This window comes from Lithobates pipiens, unplaced genomic scaffold, assembly GCF_037356315.1.
Source record: "Lithobates pipiens isolate NorthernLeopardFrog02 unplaced genomic scaffold, aLitPip1_a1.2 Scaffold_3, whole genome shotgun sequence".
In the NCBI taxonomy this organism is placed as follows: Eukaryota; Metazoa; Chordata; class Amphibia; order Anura; family Ranidae; genus Lithobates; species Lithobates pipiens.
Genome location: NW_027507790.1, coordinates 249,589,354 through 249,610,066, shown reverse-complemented (window position 1 = coordinate 249,610,066; position 20,713 = coordinate 249,589,354). Strand labels below are relative to the sequence as shown.

Below are 20,713 nucleotides of genomic sequence, written 5' to 3'. Positions count from 1 at the left end.
CCACTTATCAGTGCCCATCCATGCCGCCTATCAGTGCCCATCCATGCCTCCTATCAGTACCCATCTATGCTCATCCGTGCCGCCTATCCATGCCAATCCAAGGAGAAAACTTTCTTATTTACAATGTTTTGTAACTAAAACAAAAAAAAACATTTTTTTTTCCCCAAATTTTCGGTCTTTTTTTATTTGTTTAGCAGAAAATAAAAATCCCAGAGGCGATCAAATACCACCAAAAGAAGCTCTATTTGTGGGAACAAAATGATAAAAATGTAGTTTGTGTACAGTGTTGTATGACCGCGCAATTGTCATTCAAAGTGCTACAGCGCTGAAAGCTGAAAATTGGCCTGGGCAGGAAGGTGTAAGTGCCCGGTTTAGAAGTGGTTAAAAAATCACAAAAAACAACCTGATCACATTCAATGCATTTTTTTTCAAAAATAGAAACAAAATCTCAGAAGGTTTTCTGATTGGCTGATCCCCAGTGGGGAAGGAGATCTATGATGAAGCGCACAGTACAATGTCCCTCTAAGGATTGTGATAGGTGAGTGTGTCGGGCAGTGACCGGTCCGCTTTACATTGGCAGAGGTGTGGACATGGCTCCGCCCCCACATCTTATTATGGAGAGCGGAGTGGTTCAGTCAGTGGGTGGCGCCCCGCCCCCTGTACCTGTGCGGTGGGCGGAGTTGTGTTCCCGGGATCCCGGGCGGTGCTGGCGGTGATCTGCGGGCTGTATGGGGAGATCGGGGGATCGGGACCATGTCGGTGTATGAGCTCTACTCCCGGGTGAGTGACCCTCCGCTTCTTCTCCTACCGGCGATCACAACTTTTCTTCCTGCGATTGTGTGACAGCCCGATCCGTACCGGACACACTGCGGGCCCGCCTGGACTCTGTACTGGGGACTACTGGGAACAAGACTGGGGGCTATACTGGGGACACTTGGAGCAAGGCTGGTGACACTGGAGGCTATACTGGTGACTACTGGGGACACTGGAAGCTATACTGATGACTACTGGGGGCTATACTGGTAACTACTGGTGACACTGGGGGCTATACTGGTGACACCGGGGGCTATACTGGTCACTACTGGGGACACTGGGGGCTATACTGGTCACTACTGGGGACACTGGAAGCTATACTGATGACTACTGGTGACACTGGGGGCTATACTAGTCACTACTGGGGGCTATACTGGCCACTACTGGTGACACTGGGGGCTATACTGGTCACTACTGGTGTCAATGGGGGCTATACTGGTCACTACTGGTGACAGTGGGGGCTATACTGGTCACTACTGGTGACAGTGGGGGCTATACTGGTCACTACTGGTGACACTGGGGGCAATACTGGTCACTACTGGTGACCCTGGGGGCTATACTGGTCACTACTGGTGACCCTGGGGGCTATACTGGTCACTACTGGTGACCCTGGGGGCTATACTGGTCACTACTGGTGACCCTGGGGGCTATACTGGTCACTACTGGTGACCCTGGGGGCTATACTGGTCACTACTGGTGACCCTGGGGGCTATACTGGTCACTACTGGTGACCCTGGGGGCTATACTGGTCACTACTGGTGACACTGGGGGCTATACTGGTCACTACTGGTGACACTGGGGGCTATACTGGTCACTACTGGTGACACTGGGGGCTATACTGGTCACTACTGGTGACACTGGGGGCTATACTGGTCACTACTGGTGACACTGGGGGCTATACTGGTCACTACTGGTGACACTGGGGGCTATACTGGTCACTACTGGTGACACTGGGGGCTATACTGGTCACTAATGGTGACACTGGGGGCTATACTGGTCACTAATGGTGACACTGGGGGCTATATTGGTCACTACTGGTGACACCGGGGGCTATACTGGTCACTACTGGTGATACTGGGGGCTATACTGGTCATTATTGGTGAAACTGGGGGCTATACCGATGACTGCTGGGGGCTATACTGGTCACTATTGGGAACACTGGGGGCTATATTGGTCACTAATGGTGACTATACTGAGGACCCTGGGGGCTATACTGGTGACTACTGGGAATACAGGGGGCTAGGCTAGTGACTACTAGGGACACTGATCTGTACTAGCTACTGCTAGGGACACTGGACAATACAGACTTTTATACTGGTCTTGCTGGGGACCCTGGACAGGTCTGCTGTCTATACTGGTCAGTACTGGGGACACTGGACAGGACTGATGTCTATACTGGTCAGTACTGGGAACACTGGACAGGTCTGCTGTCTATACTGGTCAGTACTGGGGACACTGGACAGGACTGATGTCTATACTGGTCAGTACTGGGGACACTGGACAGGACTGATGTCTATACTGGTCAGTACTGGGGACACTGGACAGGACTGATGTCTATACTGGTCAGTACTGGGGACACTGGACAGGACTGATGTCTATACTGGTCTCTACACTGTCCAGGGACTGGGATTGTTGGGTGGTGCACTGGTTATATTCCTGATCAATAACAGATGATGATGTTGTCACCCCTGGTCTGTGTTTGGTTGTTCTGGTGACACCGGTGTCACAGGTAATGACATTCAGGAAGTATTTTGCCTTGATTTGAATATGTCCCTTGTCACCAGCCGGCTGCCATCACCTTTATCACTCATCAGATTGTCACAGACATCAATTTAAAGAGAAGCGGTGGTGTGTGTCCCCCGGTCTGAGTGTTTTGTCATCTGCGCCTTCATTAGGACAGATTTCTGTATCCAGCGTTTCTAGGTGTCTCTGGTCTCCTCCTTATTGGTGTGTTTATGGGACATAAAACAATATGTGTAGAATGGAATGAAGGCGGACTCGTCACTCCGCATGTAATGTGTAATCTCCTCTTTATTGCCTGTCATAGTAGAACCCTCCGGACTTTAGACTGCTGGTAATATTTTCCGCCCCATCGAACGCACAGCGCCTGCACTGGGCACCGCGCATCAGAGAGACGTATTCCCATAGATCTCTGCGGCCAATTGGGTTAAAGTGAATGAATTGCTAAAACTTATTTATTTATTTTGTTTTGGATAGAGCAGGGAAGGGTTAAAATTGTGAAATGCTATTTGTGTACTATTGGGGGAAATTTCTTTTCACTTCCTGTGCTAGGGACACAACAGGAAGTTAGAAGAAGTTTCCCAAAGCGAGAGGGCATCCACTCTTAGGCAGGTGTCCCTATTATTATTATTATTATTATTATTATTATTATTATTATTATTATTATTATTTATTAATATATATATATATATATATATATATATATATATATCTCTATCTTATAGAATTTTATTTTTATTTTATTTTTTCATTTGAGTACTCTGAAATTGTGGATTTCCCTTCACTTCTCACTCTCCTCTTTGGTGATAAAGAACAACAAGACAGAAGAGAATATCTCCAATGGGGACAAAGCAACCTGACTGAGGGTCCAACCCTTCCCCATACCACCCAAAACTAGTAGAGGGTTTGTCAAATGATATACTTTAAACTGGAACCAAAGGATACCCTTTCTTTTTTTTGGGGGGGTGGGGGTATACTTAGAGAGGGTTATAGCCCCTGTCTTTTTTTTTTTTTTTTTTTTTTTACCCTCGGTGTCCCATTGGAGAGATTTCCTTTCACTTCCTGTCACATAGCCAAAACTGGAAGTGAGAGTAAATCCCTCCAAAAGTGAATTGTTATTGCAGTCTATGACCCCCATTGGGTGGATTTACCTCTCTTCCTGTTCCTGTGACAACAGAACATGAAATATGGCGAGGAGCTGTCACAGGCATGAAGATTAAAATATAACTAAAGCCAAAATGCTTCCTTTTTACATTTTGGTTGGAGTAAGGAATGGTAAAAATGCCGTCGGGCTTTTCGTTTTCCCCATTTTGTTTTCCTGCACTTCCTGTTCTGAAGACCTAAAGGGAAGTGTGAGAAAATCGCTCCAAAGTGAAGAAAATGTAGTATCGTTATTCGCAGCATTATCGTATGTTCTGTATGGGGGAGGGGGTTGGAGTATCTAGTGCACTTGTGTTTTTATGTTGCACATGTTTATTTATTTTTGTATTTATTTATATATCTTTTTATTGTATATGTTTTGCTACACTGTATCCATCTGTACTTTTTTTTTTTTTTTTTTTTTTTTAGATTTGTCCATTCTGTTTTGTTATTGAAGACTTTAATAAACTGAGACTGAACACACAGTGAAGGAAATGCTCTTTTTACACAGTTAGCACCAGAATAAGTGTCCCCATGGGAAGAATTCCCTACTCTTCCTGTTTTGGGGTCACTTGTTTCCCAGTGACAATGGTCAGAGGTTCTGTTTTTTTAAATAAAAAATAAAAAAAATAAAAAAAGAAAACGCATAAAAAATAATAAAAACAAAACACAAAAAAACAATAAAAAACATATATATATATATATATATATATATATATATATATATATATATATATATATATATATATATATATATATATATATATATATATATATATATATATATATATATATTCATTTTTTTTTTTATTGCTGTCTGTGTCCCCAGTGGGGCTCAGTGAATTTTCCTTCACTTCCTTTTGTTGAGCCTGGCTGAAAGTGATGGAAAATCTCCCCAATCGATGGGGACAATGGCTGCAAAAAAACAATTTTTTATTTTTTGGCAAGGAACATGACGTTTATAATAAGTAATTTTAGTGTAAGCTTGTTGCTTCAATATAAAAGGCAATGTGTAGCTTCCTGTAATGAAGACCGGTCACTGCTGCTCTCTCTCCTTGTGCTGGGTGACTGGTCTTGTCTCTGCCCCCTCCTGTAGTTTCCTGTAGTAAGTGGAGCCTGCTGGGCTCCTCCCACAGCTTTGCTTTCTGTACAGCACAGTGATGATGTCACCGATTCTCCTACAAAGTAATATCTGGGTTTGCAAAGGCATTTGGTGCTCACAAAGTGGCTTTATATTGTTCGTGGGTTTTGGGGAATTTATGTAAAGGGAAGTTTTTGTGCCCGGAGTTCAGCTTTTAAAGCTGAAGTTTACAGCAGACGTTAGCGACAACTCTTTCTACTTTTTTTTTTTTTTTTTTTTTTTTTTTTTTAAATGCTGCTACTGGACCCCCCAATCTATACTTTTACCCAGATCTGGGGGGAAGGTCACTGCAGTGCAGTAGAAGGTCCTCTCAGCCTGTTATGAAGCTGTGCTTTGCATTGTGGGATGTCGACTTGTTCTAGGTCAGTGATGGCGAACCTTGGCACTCCATATGTTTTTGGAACTACATTTCCCATGATGCTCATGCACTTTGCAATGTAGGTGAGCATCATGGGAAATGTAGTTCCAAAACATCTGGGGTGCCAAGGTTCGCCATCACTGTTCTAGGTCAACATAACAGTCAGAGGATCAACAAACAGCCAGGCAACTAGCATTTTCAGAAGTACTTAAGCAATGTCATTCTCCAGGGTGAGCTTCCCTGCTTTGGAACAAAAATTCTGCTTTGTGACAGATGTCCCCTTAGGGCTTGTTGAACTGTGCGGTTAGGGGGTGGTAAAATCCGGTGGCTAAGTTGCAGTTTTACCGCCACCAGCCCAAACCCTAACTTGCAGGGCTGTACGCATGCCGCAGCAGAAATTAAAGAGGAAGTAAACCCTGATGGGTTTACTTCCTCTTTTTTTCCCTGCAAAGGTAAAGCATAATGGACTACTATGCATCGCATAGTAGCTCATTATGTGTCACTTACCTGACACAGGAGCCAGCGAAGTCGCCGCTGATCCCTGTAGTCCGCCGCGTCCATCTTGCTGGTGGCGTCTCGCAGCTCCGACCAATGACAGCGGCGAAGCCGCGATGACGTCACTCCCGCGCATGCGCACGGGAGTCGCGCCTCGCAGCTCCGCCGCTGTCATACGGCGAAGCCGCGATGACGTCACTCCCGCGCATGCGCACGGGAGTCGACAAATTTGGCAAATCCATTCTTGGATTTGCCGCATTTAGTGCGCATGCGCGCCGCTGTCTACGGCGCATGCGCCGTAGACAGCGGTGCCCATTTTCGGGCAAATATCTCCTAAACCATATAGGTTTAGGAGATATTGCTTGGACCTACAGGTAAGCCTTAATCTAGGCTTACCTATAGGTCCAAGTTGTTTGGAAGGGTTTACTTCCTCTTTAAACCATATGTTGCGTTAAAGCCCCATACACGCTATCAGATTTTCTGCTGATGGGTTTTACTTCCTCTTTATTTCCCTGTAAAGGTAAAGCATAAAGGGCTACTTTGCATCGCATAGTAGCCCATTATGTGTCATTTACCTGAAACCGAAGCCTGCGATGTTACCGTTGTCCCCACTAGCAGCGAGCGCCCATCTTCGCCCCTCTTCCTTCTGGGGTTGCAAACTCCAGCTGTGTGACTGGCCGGAGTCGTGTGACGTCACTCCCGCGCATGCGCGACAGAGCCGGCAGTCACGGCATGACCCCTTTAGAAACGGCACAATCTACCCTTTCTAAAGTGTGCATGCACCATAGACATTGGCGCACAGCTTTATTGTAAATGTCTCCTAAACAGTGGAGGTTTAGGAGATATTTCCAGCACCTACAGGTAAGCCTTAATATGGACTTACCTGTAGGTAAAAGTGGTTGTACAGGGTATACAGCCGCTTTAAGTCCCTGCAAATAAAATTCTTCCAACTACTGGTGTAATCACGCATTTGCAGCATTAGTTTCCTCCAGAACACTCCCAGTTCATTGTCCCTTTAGGTGTTTTTTGAGATTGGAGAACAGATGAGTGAGAAGGAGCCAGGTTGGGTGGATAGGTTGGATGGCGCATCACTTGATAGCCTAAGGAGGTCAGTTTTAGCATTGCTTCACTGGCAGTGTGTGACGAGGCGTTGTCATGCAACAGGATGACACCTTTTGGAGAGCTTTCCTCTAAGTTTTTCCTTTTTATATTTTGCCTCAACTTCGTCAATAAAGCGCAGTAATATGTTGCATTGATGGTTGAACCCTTTTTGGAGGTAGTCCACCAGCAGAACTCCCTTCTTATCCTAAAAAACTGTTGCCATTTGCTTCTGCGCTGACCTTTGCACATGGAACTTCTTTGGCCTGGGGCAACCATGGTACCTCCATTCCTTAGACCAGCCTTTCTCAACCTTTTCAACACAGAGGAACCCCTGAAATAGTTCTCCGGTCTCAGGGAATCCCTGCTAAAAATTAGTAATCTACAACTCATGATGCATTAGTGTGATGGTCAGTGGGAAGAATGGTCCTTACACTTGTGGTCATTGGGAAGAATTACCTCCTTACAGATAGCTAAAAAGATCAATGGTGTGAGTGGGAACTTATCTGAGAGGCAGAAATTGTCCAATGCTGAAGGAACCCCTAGCAACCTCCGGAGGAACCCTGGTTGAGAATCACTGCCTAAGCCCTTGTACACACGGTTGGAGAATCCGTCGGAATGTGTCCTATCGGACCGTGTTGTCGGATAATACGACTGTGTGTGGTATGCATCGGACTGATTCCGTCGGAATATCCGTCGGACCCAATTTTCCAACTTGTTGGAAATATTTTCCGACCAACTGGTTCGATCGAACATACTCCGATCATGTGTAGAGAATTTTGATCGGACCAAGTGCCACGCATGCTCAGATCAAATTCCTACATCAAAGCTATTAGCTACTAGCCTGAACGTAGTCCCATCGTAATGACGTTCTGAATGATTGGATTTTTCGACAACTTAGTCCGACCGTGTGTATGCAACAGTTTCGGACAAGATCCGACGGATTTGGTTGTCGAAATCTCCAACCGTGTGTACAAGGGCTTAGACTGTTCCTTTGTCTCAGGATCATAACAGTAGATCCATGTCTCATCACCAGTTATTTGTCCAGGCAATCCTGACTCATTTCTTGCAAAATGTTCCAAAACAGCCACCGATGTCTCCACACGTTTCCTCTTTTGTTTGGTTGTCAAAAGTTTTGGGATCCGCTTTACTGCAAGATTTCTCATTTCCAAGTCGTTGTGGATAATGGCACCAACTCTCTCACGTGACCTTCCCAGATATGTAGCAATACTTTTTGGCTGATATTCGGCGATCCTCTATGATCTTGTCATGGATGGCTTTCACATTTTGCAGGCACAGAGACGGTAACGGTCCTTCCAGTCGGTTTCTCACTTTCAACACCGAAATGGCCAGTTTTAAAATTGTCAACCCAACGTTAACTGTTGCGTATGAAGGGCCACTGTCATCCAAAGGTTTCATCATGGATCTGCTTTTTCCCTTGGAGAAACAGGAACCCGATTTATGGTCCTATGCTCTTCCACATTGAATTTTTCTGGAGGTGCTGCCATACTCACTTTGGACATGAAAGAGAAAGATAAGTTAAAGTGGTTGTATACCCTCCCTAGTGACTTTTACCTATAGGTAAGCCTAGAATAATGCTTACCTGTAGGTAGTGGAAATGTCTCCTAAATGAGTGCCGTTTAGGAGATATTTCACTTGTAGTTTGCCGATGATGTAATCGGCGCATGCGCTGTGAAGAAATGGACCTCCGTGCCATTTCTTCCCCCCCAGCATGCACCGCTACTAACGGCTCCCGCGTGCATGCGCGGGAGTCGCGTCATGCGGCTATGGCCAGTCAGAGAGCCAGAGTCCGCCGCTCCCAAAAGGAATAGGGGCGAAGATGGAAGCAGTTATGGATTTGTCTGCAGGTAAGTGTCACATAATTCTGAGGTAAGTATATGATAATGAGCTAGTATGTGCTGCATACTAGCTCATTATACTTTTGCCTTGCAGGTGTTATTTATTTATTTTTTAATGTGCTCGTTTATTACCACTTTAAACTCATAGGTAGTTGATTTTTGCACCATTGAATATAGACAAATTGGCCAGTATGCCCTGCAATTTACAGCTTTCTAAGGCTCAGTACTTATTAGCACCCCATCGTAGTAGGTGGAGCCTGCTGGGCCCCTCCCACAGCTCTGCTTTCTGCACACGCTATGTACAGCGCATTGATGGTGTCACTGCTACTTTTACAAGTTAAAAGAGAAGTATGTGTTTTATTTTTAATTTTTTTTGCCAGATTCATACTTGTCTAGGTGTACAGGTCTGTCCGATGCTGCATCTGTCCCCTACCTCTGCAATGAAACGTTGCAGATGGCTCGGTTCTCTCAGCTCCCCGAGCAGAGAGCTGAAGACTGGCAATCAGCATCTCTCTGATCTGCTCCCCCCCCCCCCCCTCACTGGAGCGCTGAGCTGGGGAGGGGTGGGGGGTGGCCGTCTCGGGCTCTTAGGGGCTCGCCGAAAGGCTGATATGGGTGTCGGTCCAGGCACCTGGTGGATCCAGACTCTATTGTCGTGATGAAGCGGTGCCTGTATTTTTTTTTTTCTTCAATTCAAGCATGTATTGCACAGCATAGAGTTAACTCCAGCATTAAAAAGTAACCGGTGGATTTATCTTTTGTGATTTATTGAGGAGTATATTTAACCTCTTGACGTCCACGCTATAGCCGAATGACGGCCACAGTGCGGACATACGACCGGCCCCCCCTTTGCACGCGCGCCCCCTGCAGGGTGCGCGCGGCATGCACTGTGATCACCGAGTCACTGCGACTTGAGTGATCACAGATCTGAATAAGGAGCTGGTCCCGGCCACTTACCACGTGATCAGCTGTCAGCCAATGACAGCTGATCACATATGTAAACAAAAGCTCGGTAATCGTTGTCAATCACTGACTTATCTGCAAGGAACATCGGTCCCGAAGAGGAAGGAGGCACTTCTGCCTCATATGTGCCACCAGCCATTGCCACCTGGCAGTGCCACCTATCAATGCCCACCAGTGCCGCCTAGCAGCGCTTGCGATCAGTGTAACCAATCAGTTGCTATTGTTGCCACCCATCAGTGACCATCACTGCCACCTATCGGTGCTGCCTCGTCAGCGTACATCGAAGAAGGAGAAAAATGTACCTGTTTGCAAAGTTTTATAACAAAATATAAAAAAATATATATATATTTATTTATTTATTTATTTATTTATTTATTTATTTTTTTTTTTTTATTCGGTCATTTAAATCTATTCTTTAACAAAAAAGAAAAACCGCAGAGGTGATCAAATACCGCCAAAAGAAAGCTCTATTTGTAGGAAAAAAATGATAAAAATTGAATTTGGGTACAGTGTTTGTTGTACGACCACGCAATTGTCATTCAAAGTGCATCAGCGCTGAAATCTGAAAATTGGTCTGGACAGGGGGCCCAGTGCCCAGTAAGCAAGTGGTTAAATTAGAGTTTTGTGCCCGAAGCTATAGGTGTAGGCCATGTATGTACCTCCTGAAGCCTCACTGGGATACTCCCAGAATGCTGTTTAAAGTGGTTGTAAATGCAGATTTCTTTACTTGTACCTACAGGAAAACCTATAATAAGGCTTACCTGTAGGTAAAGTGCTGTTTTAAAATCCAGTAATACTGTCTCACCCTGCTCTGCACATGCTCAGTTCCTCTCCCTTTTTAGGCACTGTTGAATTTGCAGAAGCCGATCTGCCGACAGCCTTATGCTGGCCATACACTATACGAAAAATCCGTCGAAATGCGGTCATTTAGACAGTTCGTTTGTTTTTCGGCCAGTTAATGGGCACAAAATCGATAATCATTGGGACGTTTTTGACCAGAAAAAATTAAGGACGAGTTTGGAAATTTTCTGCCGAACCAACGAGAAATTGAAGGGTGTGTTTCCCGTCCGAACTGTCTGCACTAGGTATATGTAAAAAAAAAAAAAAAAAAAAAAAAAAAATGCATTCATTTTTGTCCACTGAATGATTTATCGATTATTACATGATGGCACTATTGTTTGCGCTCACGGCCGAATGTTCATTTTTCGAACGATTGTTTGTCTTATTTTTTTAATTTTTTTTTTATAGTGTATGGCCAGCATTAAAAGAGGAATTAAACCTCCTATCCTTTACAGTCAAGGAAGCTGCTTTTGTTTGATCTGCAACTGCCATGGTGCTGCACATGTGATGAGTTAAGACATCAGACTTTTGATGGTTTGACAGTTTAGTTGAGGACACAAGCAAATGTGACAATTGGCAATCCCGGTATTCCAGGAATGTAAGACACCTTTCACACCGAGGCTTTTTTCAGGAGCTAAAGGGCTAAAAATTGCGCCTGAAAAAGAATTCCCCTGCAGCCCCAGTGTGAAAGCCTGAGCGCTTTTTCACTGGAGCGGTGCGCTTGCAGGACATTAGAAAAAGTCCTGCAAGTAGCATCTTTGGGCGGTTTAGGAGCGGTGTATACATCGATCCTCCACCGCCCCTGCCCATAGGAATCAATGGGCACCGCTGCCAAAGCACCTGCAAAGCGCTTCGACAGCAACGCTTTTCGAGTGCATTTAACCCTTCGGCTGCTAGCAGGGGTTAAAAGCACCCCGCTAGTGACCAAAAAGCACCGCTGGCGAAAAGCGCCGCTGGCTGACACGGTGCTGTGCCAGTGTGAAAGGGGTCTTATTGTTTTTTGTTTGTTTTTTTAAACAATCCAATGTGCTTCAGCAAAATAGCAGCCTCCAGCAAGAAGAAACTGGAGCAATGCTGGAGGCGATTTACAGCGCACACTTATTTTGCTAGGATTTTTAATGTGGAATGTATGTTCCTTGCTAAAGAATATTCATTTTTTATGGTTGTTATGGGTAAAGTTCAGCTTTAAGGCTGGATTCACACCTATGCATTGTTAGTGCTTTTTGCATTTTGCAGATTTGCACTACAGTCAATTTATCATGGTTTCCTATGGGGACACGTTCTGTAGAGCAAATCTGCAAAATGCAAAAAGCACAAAAAATGCCTAGGTGTGAATCCAGCCTTAGATGTTACAAAGTGAGGGCTAGTCGTTACTGCTCAGCACCACCATGGCAGGAGTCTCTGATTCAGCCCAGGTTCACACTGAGGCTGGAGTCACCCCTATGCAGTTTTAGTGCATTTTGCAGATTTGTACTACAGGACATGTTCCATAGGAAACCATTAAATGGACTGTAGTGCAAATCCGCCAAATGCAAAAAGCACGAAAACTGCATAGGTGTGAATCCAGCCTGAATGCGGGTTAGTGCGAGTTTGCCTGAACTCACGTGATTTCTATTTCAAACTGGCAATATGGGAGGGGCAATTTTACAGATATCAGTGTGGGTTCATGCACAAGTGTCTATTCAAATCACTTAGCAACATCCTGGGAGTATTCCAGTCAGGCTCCATGAAGTATGTAAATGGCCTACACTTATAACAAGGCCATTATTCAACTTTAGTCAGAACTGTTCAGTTTGAATTTATCTACAGACCCTGTTATCTGCATAGGCAGTTTTTTTGGTAAAGTTGAACTAATGGTATAGTGTGTACACAAGGTATATGCAATTAGCGGACCTCCAGCTGTTTCAAAACTACAAGTCCCATCATGCCTCTGCCTCTGAATGTCATGCTTGTGGCTGTCAGTCTTGCTATGCCTCATGGGACTTGTAGTTCTGCAACAACTGGAGGTCCGCTAATTTCACATCCCTGGTGTACACTATGCATTCAGGTTCATTGTGTTTAACCACTTACGGACTGCCCACAATGTCACAATGTACTGTGGGCGAGTGCCCACTGTGGGCAAAGCGATGCAAATTGCCATTATAAAAACTGAGGCAGCAGACTTTTTGTGAAAGTTCATTTTTGTGCCATTCTCAAAACTTTTGGTCAGGGCTGTAAACGGTTAGTTCACCTTTATCAAACAAACTGCCTCTGCAAATAGCGGGCAACTCCCTTATCTGAATGACATGTACATGAACTGATTATAAACGCAAAACAAACGCTAAATAATCCAGATCGGTTTCTCCTGCGTTTTTAAATACAACAAAGCTGGAAGACCTATGTGGAGGAGGGTTAGCACTTTGTGTGTGCGTTTCCAGTTATTTTTTTCCTCTTATTTGCATTAGTGTCCCTTTTCACCTGAAGTGAGGTGTGCTTCCTCGCCGCGCTGTGTAACCCTATCAAGGAAACGTGACTAGTAAGTGCTTGTGACAACAATGACGCCGGGGATCAGGTGGGACTGTGGGAAGCAGGTGCGCTCGGCGAAAGCGGAAGTATTACAAAACGGTTTCAACACCGCTCCCGGGGATTGCTGCTCTTCTATTATCTCCCTCTTTAAGGAACTATACGTCTCCTGGCATGTGTACGATTAGGAGAGAACCACAGTTGGGGCTCTGTCGGTGACGTATTGCGGTAGAACAGGTTTTCTGTGTGTGGTGTAACCCGGCGATGGATGGGTCATTGATTAGACGTTGGCATAAAGTATGCTGCTTGGTTGACGGTGCCTTGATCAGGCGTTTGCCTTAGGGCTTGATGTTGCTAAGCTGCTTGGGTAATTCATTACCTGGAGGATGGGACTCTGACCAGACACACGGCTTAGTGACGGCTTTCATGTTTTCATCTGATAGCTGATTCATGTTTTATCTTCCTCTGCTTATTGTCAGTTGGAATTCTGACTTTTTTTATATATAAAGTGGATCGAAACCCAAGAATGACCATGTAATATATGGCGCCTTACCTACGATCAGAAAATCTGACAAAAAAATTACTACTTAACCTGAAGGGTTTTACTTCCTTTTTAGTTCCCTGCAAAGTAAAAGTATAATGTGCTAGTATGCATCGCATATTAGCACATTAGGTGCCACTTACCTGCAACCGAAGCCCGCGATTTCCTCGCTGGTGGACGCATTCATCTTCGCCCCTTTTTCCTTCCGGGGGCCGCGGACTCCGGCTCTGTGACTGGCTTGAGTCACGTGACATCACCGCATGCGCACGGGAGCCGGAAGTCACAGCATTCGCTAGTGAAGAAACGGCTGAGAGGGCCGTATCTTCACATCACGTGCGCTGATGACATCATCAGCGCACTATAAGGTAAATATCTCCTAAACAGTGCACGTTTGGGAGATATTTACTGTACCTATAGGTAAGCCTAGATTAAGGCTCACCTATAGGTACAAGTTCTGCATTGGGGGGTTTACAACCACTTTAATGATAATCTAATCGTTCTTGCACAGCTTTCGTCTGAAATTATCAGAGGGGACAAACATGAAAAGTTTTTTTTCTCGTACAATTTTTGTTTAATTGGTACAGTGGCTTTTCTCCTCATACATGCACATCATGTCTCAGAGCATGTCTCTGTGCAATATCACCAGACATATCTGAATTTTTTCACCTTTGCCTATTGCGTTTTGGAGGGTGCTCCTGAGGTTTGTCGGTGTCCTCTCTTCCTCTTTGGGTTCATTCCCTCAGCTCCCGGAATAGACTTGGCTCACAGATCCTGATTTGCAACACTGCATATTTAGAACCATTTATACATACGTTATGCGTTTGCTCCTAATGAGTGACAATTGGCCATGAAACGCGTCGAGCCTATCAATGTCCTCATGTTCCCAACACATACAGTAGCTTGAACTCCACTGTAATTCATTTGCATCCTATTTGTGTCCATTACTCAGCAAGCATTGGCTTTTTATACTAGTTGCTTCCATGGGATACAATGCGATTTCAGATGCGTGCATTTTTATTTTTTTTTGTATGCCATCGCCTTGTATATGGATAGAAAATACTCATGTTCATGCTGTTTATATGCCAATTAAACAATTTTACAATTTCTCCTACCACGTGTCTTGTGCCTCACTCAAAGTCCCAAAAACCCATTTCTTATTTAATCAGTACAGTATTCGTCTGTAAATATAATACAAATGCAAAACAATACATCACTTTCAAATTTTTATTCTTTCGTACAAGAATTTTTGTACTTTAGTAACCTATTCTTTTTTGATATGGAGACTATAGTAGCATGCAAAAAATCGTGTGTACCAGGCTTTAAGTGTGGTAGCTGCATTCGATTTTAATGAATGAATGAATGAATGAATGAATGAATTAATTTATTTATTTTTTCTGTGGCTGTTTTTTCATTTGTGTTGGCCCGTAACATGCTTAATGCCTTATGCCCTGTACACACGGTCGGACGTTCCGACGACAAAATCCGTCTGATTTTTTTCCTATGGATTTTGGCCCAAACTTGTCTTGCATACACACGGTCGCACAAAGTTGTCGGAAAATCCAATCGTTCAGAACAAGGTGTTGTACAACACATACGTCGGGACTATAAACGGGCCAGTAGCCAATAGCTTTCATCTCGTAATTTTATTCTGAGCATGCGTGGCACTTTGTGCATCAAAGTTGTCTACACACGCGATCGTAAATTAAACGATCTGATTTTGTTGTGGGAAAATTTTAAATCCAGCTCTCAAACTTTGTGTGTCGGAAATTCCTACGGAAAAAGTCAGATGGAGCCCACACACGATCGGAATTTCCGACAACACAATCCGATCATACGATTTCCGGAAAGTCTGACCGTGTGTACAGGGAATTATGGTTTCTACATTCACTTCTCCATGTAGGCTCAGTGTGGCGACTCTTGGACAGCAGCGTTGTCGCCTTGTGAAGAGGGTATTGTTGGATGAACTAGTACAGGGGTCTCCAAACTTTTGAAACAAAGGGCCAGTTTACTGCCCTTCGAACTTTAGGGGAGCTGAATTGTAGCCATTGGAAGTAGAAAATGCATTGGCACCCGTGGGACCAAAACCATGCCACAGGCTTGGTGGTCAATGGGAGTAAAATCAAAATACATCATTGGCGTCAGTAGGAGGAATAGTGCCCCAAGGTTGGTGTCAGTGGCAGGAAAAGTTCCCCATCTCTGATGTCGGTGGGAGGAATAGTACCCCACTGTTGATGTTGTTCCCCCAAGGGCCAGATAAAGGCAAGAAAAAGGCCACATCCAGCCTGGTGGGCCACAGTTTGGAGACCCCTGAACTAGTAGGTTAGGCCTCATTCACACAGGGAGTATCCATTCATAGCCCGAGCCTGTGTTTACCCACACGAGGATGCACAGGTGTTCCATGCATCCCTGTGCAGTCAGTCCCATTGATGCCATTTGGGACACAGTGACTATACTGACTCAGCTGCTGCTCCTAGGCTGACATCTGTGTTGGTGCGTGTGCCTGAACACACATAGGACAGTTTCACACAGGCTTCAGCTTGTAGAAGAGCAGTGTGAACGGCAAACCTTTTATAAAAACTTTCAGAAAGGTTTTGCAAAGCTTTCGGCAAGCTTCAAGCAGATTTCTCCAAGTCTTTAAAGTGCCCTTCAGCTCCCATTTGGAAATATTATAGAGAGATTCTAATAAGAGTGCTGATTACCACTTTAAGTAAGCAGCTAGCAGGCATTCAACAAGCTTCAAGTAGTGCTGAAGCCTGCTAGCAGCCTATTTTAAAGTGGCAATCATCAATTCCATTCGGATCTCTGTTTAGCATTTAAAAGCTGGGGCTAGATGGTACTTTTTAAAACCTTCAACAAAGCTTGGTGAAAGCTCTGTGAATGCTTTGTTAAAGTTTGCAGTTCACACTGCTCTTATAAAGACTGAAGCCAGTGTGAAACAAGCTATATTGGGAGCAGCGGCCATATCCTTGCAGCTGCTTTGTCCCAATCGACATCAGTGGGACTGCCTGCATGGGGGTGCATGGAACACCTGTGCAGGTAAGCACGGCCCTCGTATGAGATACACATTGATACTCCATGTCAACAAGGCCTTAGATGGAGTCCAACACTTGAAAGCTCAGGCCCTCATTCAGACAGGGCAAACAAGCAATAGGCAGCTGCAATTAGAGGCAGGTGAGCGCTATATCGGGATACTCCGGGAATGATTCTGTCTGACCTTTTCTGCCGGAAAGTCCGGTCGTGTGTATGTGGCATAAGGGTTCATTCTTGCTGAGGGCCAGGGGGCAATAAAAGCAGGCAGTTAGGCTGCAGTTTTACCTCCCCACTTAAGGATGGGCAGGCAGTCACTCGGGGCTGTACACATGCTGTGGGCGTGAAGCAAAGCAAAAATTAATTCCCATCCCAATCCCATCATGTACTACCACCGAGCATGACCCATTTAGCCCATGGTGGGAGACAGGACTGGACTGGGACAAACATTTGGCCCTGGACCTCATCCAGACCAGCTCACTTTAATTTTGCAAAAAGCACCAAAACAGTATATAAAACTATACGTAGATGTGCAAAAAAACATAAGTAGCATAACAAACCTCTTTTATTATTTCACTTATTCTCCTGTGTATTTTTCTCATCTTTCTCACATCATTGCGTGAAGTTGAGGGCGAGCCACGCAGCCATTACTTTGTCACTGAAACCGGCCCACTGAGCCATCGGCCCACCGGGAGACTACCTGTAGTCTCAATGGCCAATGCCTGCTGGGAGAGCAGTTATTCAGCCTTTTTAGGGTTAAAACAGGCAATGAAGAGGCGACATAATGCCTGTCAAATGACCTCTGAAAAATTATCTGCCGCGGATTGCTTTTCGGAGGGGTCGCAAGGGCTGCTGTAAATCAGAACGAACCCTAACTGCATTACTTCTAGCTTAGAAAGGTGTCAACCTTCATTACAACCGCCTGAGCAATCGCAGTGTTCTACAGAATACCCTGCAGCACCGGTAAATCTCCTATTGAAGGAGTTTTGTTTGGGCAGAGAAAAGCAGCAAATAAATCGTAGAACGGGATGAGCAGGAAATATGTATACATGTCCTTTGAAGTCCAGCTTTGGGCTACTTTTTTTTTTTTTATGCGGGCATTCCTGTGAATGCAGGCCTGACCACGCAAATTTTATTCAGGCTGGGTTCACCCTGTTGGGGGGGGTGTTGATGCACACTTGTTGATGAGTATTAAATTGCGCATTAATGTGTGTTGCGTTGAGGCAGTCCATTCAGTTGAGTGAGCTGCATAACGCAGAAAATCGCACCAAAAGGGTGCACGTAACGCACATCTGTTGTGTTGCAATGCACATCTGTTCTCCAGATGTTGGTTCCCAGCACAGAGACTGAGCTGTCAAGGACAGCTCTCGGTCCAAATTAACAATCGGTAGCCGGCAAGTTAGCCAATCGCAGTGGTCACATGCTCACTGATCCTTCTCGTCCCCCCAGGAGTTCAGAAATTTTTAAAGGGATGTTGGGGCGGGCAGAAAGGGGTTAAAAATTACAACAACAGGATAACATACTGGGAGGCCTCCAGAGGATGAAGGGAGTTGATCAAATCCTGGAAGCTCTAACCCAGAGTTGGGTATCATTTCCACTGTTGCGTCTTAATGCATGCGCATGTCCAACTTCCCCATAATAAAAATGTCTGTTCTGTGCAGTGCATTTTTAGAAAAATATGACCTGTCTATTTATTTATTTATTTTTTTATTTTTTTATTTTTTTCTGTGTTTTTAGGGCGCCCCAAGTCAAAGGCACTGCATCAAAACACAAATAACATTTTGATGCGTTGGCAACAAGTATTATCAAGCCCTGTTCAATGGCTGTGAACCATATCCAGTTCGAAATTCTATATTTAAAAAACAAAACAAAAAAAAAACACATTGTAAATGCATGACAGTGCAGAAAAAAAACTGATATTGGCAACCAAATAACGCACTAGATGTAAATGGATTGGTTATGATGTTCTGTTAGGCAGTCGTTCGTTATCCAGCCAATGCACGATTAAATACCATCAGATCTTTCTCTGAGGATCTCCACTCTGCACATCATCAGCCAATACTGAATTCATTTCTGTTTTCAGCCATCAGTGGATAGGCCATTTAGGGCCAGACAATTGCTTGGTGATGTGGTGAAGTACCAGACCTGACATGACAACCAGCAGGACCCGAGTTATCAGGAATCTAATTACCATTTCACATTTCCTCTGCCTCAAGTGTTATGTTATTAGATGCTTGCTGTGCCTGCAGCCTTCAGAGTCTTAGGGCTCCTGTAGGCGAGCATTGCTGCAGCCTTCAGAGTCTCGGGGCTCCTGTAGGCTAGCATTGCTGCAGCCTTCAGAGTCTTGGGGCTCCTGTAGGCGAGCATTGCTGCAGCCTTCAGAGTCTTAGGGCTCCTGTAGGCGAGCATTGCTGCGGCCTTCAGAGTCTTGGGGCTCCTGTAGGCGAGCATTGCTGCAGCCTTCAGAGTCTCGGGACTCCTGTAGGTGAGCATTGCTGCAGCCTTCAGAGTCTCGGGGCTCCTGTAGGTGAGCATTGCTGCGGCCTTCAGAGTCTCGGGGCTCCTGTAGGCGAGCATTGCTGCGGCCCTCCGAGTCTCGGGACTCCTGTAGGCGAGCATTGCTGCGGCCCTCCGAGTCTTGGGGCTCCTGCAGGCGAGCATTGCTGCGGCCCTCCGAGTCTCGGGGCTCCTGCAGGCGAGCATTGCTGCGGCCTTCAGAGTCTCGGGGCTCCTGTAGGCAAGCATTGCTGCGGCCTTCAGAGTCTCGGGGCTCCTGTAGGCAAGCATTGCTGCGGCCTTCAGAGTCTCGGGACTCCTGTAGGCGAGCATTGCTGCGGCCTTCAGAGTCTCGGGGGTCCTGTAGGCGAGCATTGCTGCAGCCCTCAGAGTCGGGGCTCCTGTAAAAACAAAAAAACAAAAAAAAAAAAAAAACCTTTTCGGATGGGAAAATTTCGGTGCATCTCTTGAAGCTGACCTTCTGATTTTCAGGCCATTGCAATAATCTACATTTCAAATTTTAACTGCATTTGTTGCCCTCAAACCTCACTTGCACTTACTTAAGGTTTCTAGTCCCTGGACCACTCTGTTTTATTTGAATGGAACACATTGGCCATATTTAGCATAGCTATATGGGCTTCTGCAGGATCTGTGATTGAAAAGACTACAAGCCCCATCTTCCATCGCGTCAGGGTCACTCATAGATTTCAGTGGAGCACAATTGTGATGATTAGGGATGAGCCGAACACCCCCCGGTTCGGTTCGCACCAGAACTTGCGAACGGCCCCCACGTTCGTTACGAACGTTAGAACCCCATTGAAGTCTATGGGACTCGAACGTTCGAAATGGAAAGTGCTAATTTTAACGGCTAATATGCAAGATACTGTCCTAAAAAGGGTTTGGGGACCTGACTCCTGCCTCAGGGGACATGGGTCAATGCAAAAAAAAGTTTTAAAAACGGCCGTTTTGGCGGGAGCACTGATTTTAATGACGATTAAAGTGAAAAAAAAAAAAGTATATATTCCTTTAAATATGGTGCCTGGGGGGTGTCTGTAGTATGCCTGTGAAGTGCCACGTGTTTCCCGTGTTTAGAACAGTCCCTGCACCAAATTACATTAAACGGAAATAACACCATTTAAAACTGCTTGCGGTTTTAATGTGATATCTGGTTCCTGCAATATGGTTGAAAATCATTGAGAAACATGGCATGGGTAGCCCTCCCTGCCCATTACCAGCCTATTTGGGTCTTGTACGCATATTAAGGGGAACCCCGTACCCATATTAAAAAAAGGAAATGCGTGTGGCCCCCAGGCCCTATATACTGAGAACAGCAGTATACAGGCGGTGCAAACAAGACAGGGACTGTGTAGGTTTGTTGTGTTAAGTTGAATCTGTTTGTAATTTTCAACTGGTACATTTTTAAAGTGTAGCTCCAGTCAAAAAAACTATTTTTAAGCTTTTTGGAAAACATAGGGAAGGGTTATGACCCCTGTATAATTTGTTTTGCCATCCGTCTTTTTTCATCTCACTTGCTGCTGTCTCCTTGCGTTTGCAAGTAGGAGATGTTTGTACCGTATATACTCGAGTATAGGCCGACCCGAATATAAGCCGAGGCCCCCAATTTACCCCCAAAAAAACTGGCAAACTTATTGACTCGTGTATAAGCCGAGGGTGAGACATGCCTGTCCATCCCTGTGTGT

The 20,713-nt window shown here is 45.1% G+C and overlaps 1 protein-coding gene across 2 annotated transcripts in view; it reads left to right on the top strand.

The window, feature by feature from the left end:
* The first annotated feature begins 652 nt into the window (after nucleotides 1-652).
* The window catches only part of MYO5B (myosin VB), a 382,616-nt gene continuing 362,555 nt past the window's right edge, over nucleotides 653-20,713 (top strand). For both annotated transcript variants that reach the window (XM_077463013.1, XM_077463012.1), the window contains exon 1: nucleotides 653-780. In XM_077463013.1, the coding sequence (XP_077319139.1) occupies nucleotides 754-780 (27 nt within the window). In that variant the 5' untranslated portion in view covers nucleotides 653-753. The remainder of the gene's footprint in view (nucleotides 781-20,713) is intronic.